This window comes from Coptis chinensis, chromosome 7 (genome assembly GCF_015680905.1).
Source record: "Coptis chinensis isolate HL-2020 chromosome 7, ASM1568090v1, whole genome shotgun sequence".
NCBI classification, from domain to species: domain Eukaryota; kingdom Viridiplantae; phylum Streptophyta; class Magnoliopsida; order Ranunculales; family Ranunculaceae; genus Coptis; species Coptis chinensis.
Genome location: NC_141462.1, coordinates 51,289,258 through 51,294,325, shown reverse-complemented (window position 1 = coordinate 51,294,325; position 5,068 = coordinate 51,289,258). Strand labels below are relative to the sequence as shown.

Below are 5,068 nucleotides of genomic sequence, written 5' to 3'. Positions count from 1 at the left end.
AAGGGGACATCATCAACCCAACTTCTTACGGGTCACAGATTCCTTCTATAATCAATAGCACACCTTACATACAATGTCATTACCCAATCCATCGAGTTTGTTGATTCACAAATGAATCTCACTCATTAATGATTTAAAGCAATGTACAATGCACGTGAGTGCCTGTTATAATATCCGGATTAAGAGGACAAACATCTATAATAACATAGGCATTTGTTCTCTTATACAGTCAGTATAAAGAGAAACAACCTCACTTGGTCCTGTTCAATACACACAAAGTGTACTAGTGTAATCCTATAGTCAATATAGACTAATATCAGATTATACTACAACCGTACTAATGGTTTGTCCAAATCCATCTAGGTTGTTAACGATTACTTATACTTTATAAGGTACGGATGATATGATCTTTTGTGTGTTCACACCATATTATCTACAATATAAAGTATTAGACACATGCATATAACTAATAACATATATAATATGCATAATATTTATCCATATGATTCTCATTCAAAATATAAAGAATTAGAGTTAATACAAAATTAATGCTTTTAGTATATAACCCTATCAGGTTGTTCTAGACAAAAGGACAATATAAGTCTGAATGCTCAAAACTAAAACAGATATTACAACAAGTAGAGTTTATGTTCATGACTAGAGTAGGTTTCTGTTGAACAGAGAAGGCATTTGCCATTTTAGTGAGGGGATCAATAAGAGTTTTAAGCTCAGGATCAGGTTTAACCTCAAACATACTGGCTGCCATGACTGTTGAAGAAGAGCCATTCCCCTCTAATTGTTGTTTCGCTTAAATTGATCTTCTAAGAATTTGTAGGCTTCCACTGCTCCTTTGATGAGAAAACTTCCTCCATTCATGATATCAAGAACCTCCTTATGATGGTGTGAAATGCCCTTGAAGAAAGCACAGACATCTTTAGCAAGGTTGTGATGTGGACATTCAATGAGAAGATTAATGAAACGATTCCAGGCCTCATAAAAGGATTCATGAGGGTTCTAGCAGAAGAAATAAATCTTTGGAAGCATTTCATCTATCTTATATGGCGGGTAGAACTGTTCCATGAACAATTGAACAAGTTTCTCCCATGTGTCCATGGAGTTTGGCGTTTAGGTCATTAACCATGTTGCCGCCTTGTCTGCTAGGGTGAAAGGAAACACCCTAAGCTTAACTTGTTCCAGGCCTACACTAGGATGATGGAAGGTAGTGAGAACTTGTTCTATCCTACGTATGTGTTGGTAAGGTTTCTCATGGTCTAAACCATAGAAAACCGGTAGCAAATTTAATATATTTAGGGGGATTCAAAAATCTCTCATTGGGTCCGCAAGAATGATGCAGGACTTAGGCCCATCATTGAGGGCTTTATAAAAGTCAAAGAGTGCTTTCTCCGCTTCTTCAGCCATTACTACAGGGTTTGTTTGTGATATTCTAGATAGGTGAGTGCGTCGTCATTTATTATAACATACACTAAAGGGTTTCTTCTTACCAGAATGTAATCGCATGCAAATGCAAACTAGGATTTAACAACCAACGAATGCAAACAAGCCTGATTATTACTAGAATTGAATTCCTCTGACAGAAGAATCAAGGAATAGAAGAAGCAGAGCTTTTATGCCTCCTTGCTACGCTTATTAGTGCCTTCAAGCATGAGTTACAACATCCTTCAAGTTACTGGAACACTTGTACCAGTACTGTTCCAGATCTTGGAAGGTAACACATGACCTATAAAAATTCAGAATGATCAGAAATAAGCCGAGGGCGTGTGCCCTCAGATGCAGTGATACAAGGGGGCAGGCGCCCTCCAAAAAATATGAAATTTTTACAATAGTATGAAGAGATATCTAGGAAGTAGTTTGCAAATTTGCAAAACAATTAGAGCAAGAAAAGTCCTTCTACTGCACTGCGAAGTCCGTGAAACAATGTTCGGTACATAGTACAAACAAACGAATGGTTGACCAATCAAAACAGAGCCAAAAATCTCCAAACATTTACTAGAGACTCCTGATAGATCGTGTGTGTGTTCTTGTAAAAATTTTAGAGCAATTGGAATTCTACAAACCCTCCTTACCGTCTGTTGTTCCAAAAATTAAGTGTTGAAAAACAGCATAAATGCACTGGAAACAATCAATTAGTTAGGTAGTCAAAACAAGTCAAAAACTCTTCGAATTTTCACACTAAATAGCTAACTTATCAAAGCTCCTCCTGTTAAATTCTTAGAATTTTCAAAACTTCCTAAGTAACCCTACTTGTCTGTTTTTTCAGAAACTTTCGATTTGAAAACTAAAATGTAGCACTATAAAGATGATATATTAGTTCACTAGGTAAAAACAACTAAGTAAAACATGAAACAATTCCAATAAATCACTAACACCTTACAGATTGTGCCTATCAAATTTCAGAATTTTAAGAAATTTAAAAATATGTTTACCGGAGTGTTTTTAACTGTTAGTACCGCAGTGTCAAGCTGAGGGCGTGCACCCTATTTTTAAGGCAAAAGGGAGAGCGTGCGCCCCTTACCCTTAACCTTAACCTATGAACTTGAAACTTTCACGGATGACTCACATAGACATCTGGACAAACAATAACGAAAAATATAACAAAATATTAACGAAAATGCGAAAAACAAGAACGAAAAATTAAAAGGGTGGGTGGGTTGAGAATAGGGGATTGCCCTTTTGATTCAAACAATAAAATCTTTGTCTTGATATATTTAAGATAGCAATGGCGCCATTTGATAAATACGAATTTGCTAAACTAAATATCAATACATAAACACTAATACTAATATAACAAACACGTGTTTAGATCAATACTCTACTCTCTCTCTCTATACTATCAAGTAATATAGATCTAGTTAAGATTCGAATCTACTCTTAAACTACAAAGACTAGATAGAATTCAACTAATTAAATCAATATGAACAAAGTGAGAGTAATAATATGTTGAGAGTGAATTAAACTACGAATATAAATCAATTAATTAAACTAAGTAATTAAAAATAGGGTTTTGATGGAGGGGAAGTTAAGGGAGAATTTTAAATCCACCATACTAACAAGTAATATATATCTAGTAAAGGTTCAAATCCACTCTTAAACTACAAAGACTAAATATAATTCAACTAATTAAATTAATATGAACAAAGTGAGAGTAATAATATATTGAGAGTGAATTAAACTACAAATATAAATCAATTAATTAAACTAAGCAATTAAAAATAGGGTTTTAATGGAGGGGAAGTTAGGGGAGAATTTTAAATCCACCTTTTAGCAAATCATTGATATATTTAATGTAACTATTCCAAAGTTCTTACCTTTGTGATGTCCCGCAATGTTCTAACAAAAATATTCAAACTTTCTAATTAACAACCTACATCTTTATAGTCATTGATTAACTAACATGAGAAAAAGCTTATTCACCTGTCTCTAGTATGAATTCACAATTCCTAGTTCGAATTCAAACACTTACTATCTCTAGAAATATGTAAGAATCAAACTTAAAGCACAAGCAACATAAATCTACACTTTTCATATGTCTAATTGCTCCTGGGCCCCTCCTATGGGCAATAGAATCAAAGTGAACATTGATGGGGCCTTGAACAAAAATGGGCCAAGCCATAGGGGGGGGGGGGAGATGAGAGACAAAGATGGTTTAGTTGTTGCAGCTTTTACAGGGGGTGGAGGACATAGATCAGTGATATTCCAAGAACTAAAGGTGATAGATGCTTGCTTGGAGAGACGTTTACTCGAGGGCTTTACGGAGGTTGAAGTGGAACCAGATTCCATGAGAGCTATTAATGCAATCGACAAGATAGAGAAACCTCCCAGGTATTATAGAGATGTGGTGGCTGCAATTGAAAGGAAAAAGGTTAATTTTAGGTACATAACCTTTTCACATGTCTTTAGGGAAGTGAATAGGGTAGCTGATTACCTTGCTGGACTAGTCCATAATCATGAGCTGAATATTTTACATTTTGCTAATCCTTTAGATTTTGATTTACATAACATTGTAAATGAGGATGCAAGTGGAAAATTCTATGTAAGGAAAAATTGATCTAATATAGGTGGGGTTCTGCCTAACCCTAGCTTATTTGGGGAACATAAATCTACACTAATTAAATACATCAAATCCTCACTTTTGGCTTCATTTGAACTCTCTCCAATGGGAGAATTAGACTTGTGTCATCCGATTATCATTAAAATAACAATAATATGAAGACATAGTACTCAAGGATGATAAAAAAAAATGAAAGCTTTATTAATGGAGGTTTTATGGAGGCTACAAACCCTAGATCTAAACTAATTGGGGAAGAAGATGATACCTAGGGTTTACCTTAATCCTTTTTGTAAACTAGGGGTTTACGTTACAATTTTCGTGCATGGATTTGGGAGTTGAGTTTTGGGCCACTAAATAAAGTCCAAAACCCAAAGAATGAAATCCAGAAGGGTCTAAACTGCTGGAATTTACTACACTTCCATTTTCATTCATTTTTACTACTCTGATTGGGTCCATATCTAGACTATTAGAAAATTTCGTCTGAGCTGGTCATTAATTATGATATAAAATACGCCCAATTCCGAGCTCAGAGTCCAAAGATATGGCGCGGCCTATTGACTTTCTGTCTTTTTTCTGCCATAGTTGCCTTTGACTTTCCAACTTTGACTAGGCTTTATAAGGCTTTTTCTCCTTGAAACATGGACTTTAACCAAAGAACTTCTTAAGCAATCAACTTAACTCTTTTTCCATGTAAAAGTGATGCCTTTACATGTATATTCAACTCCAAGACCTGAAATACACAAAAGCAAATAAATAGTGATATACTCAAATTATTATAAACATAATTGGCGTAAATAGAATACTATTAAGAGGTTTAAACTACAGTTTTTGGTGCTTATCAGACAGCATCTACAAGTGTTCTCGCATTAGAATGAATGCAAAGCACTTGATTAAATGAAAACATCTACAATTGACCTTATAATAGAATGAATACAAAACATTGGATTGGTTGAATTCATCTATATGTGAGCTTGCAATAAAATGAATGCAAAACCCTTG

At 34.7% G+C, this 5,068-nt stretch overlaps 1 protein-coding gene across 1 annotated transcript; it reads left to right on the top strand.

Annotated features, from left to right (window-relative positions):
• The first annotated feature begins 3,646 nt into the window (after positions 1-3,646).
• On the top strand, positions 3,647-4,066 carry LOC147487845 (uncharacterized). Its single transcript, XM_086574155.1, has one exon. It carries the CDS (start codon positions 3,647-3,649, stop codon positions 4,064-4,066), a length of 420 nt encoding a protein of 139 aa, XP_086430281.1.
• Positions 4,067-5,068: the final 1,002 nt, after the last annotated feature.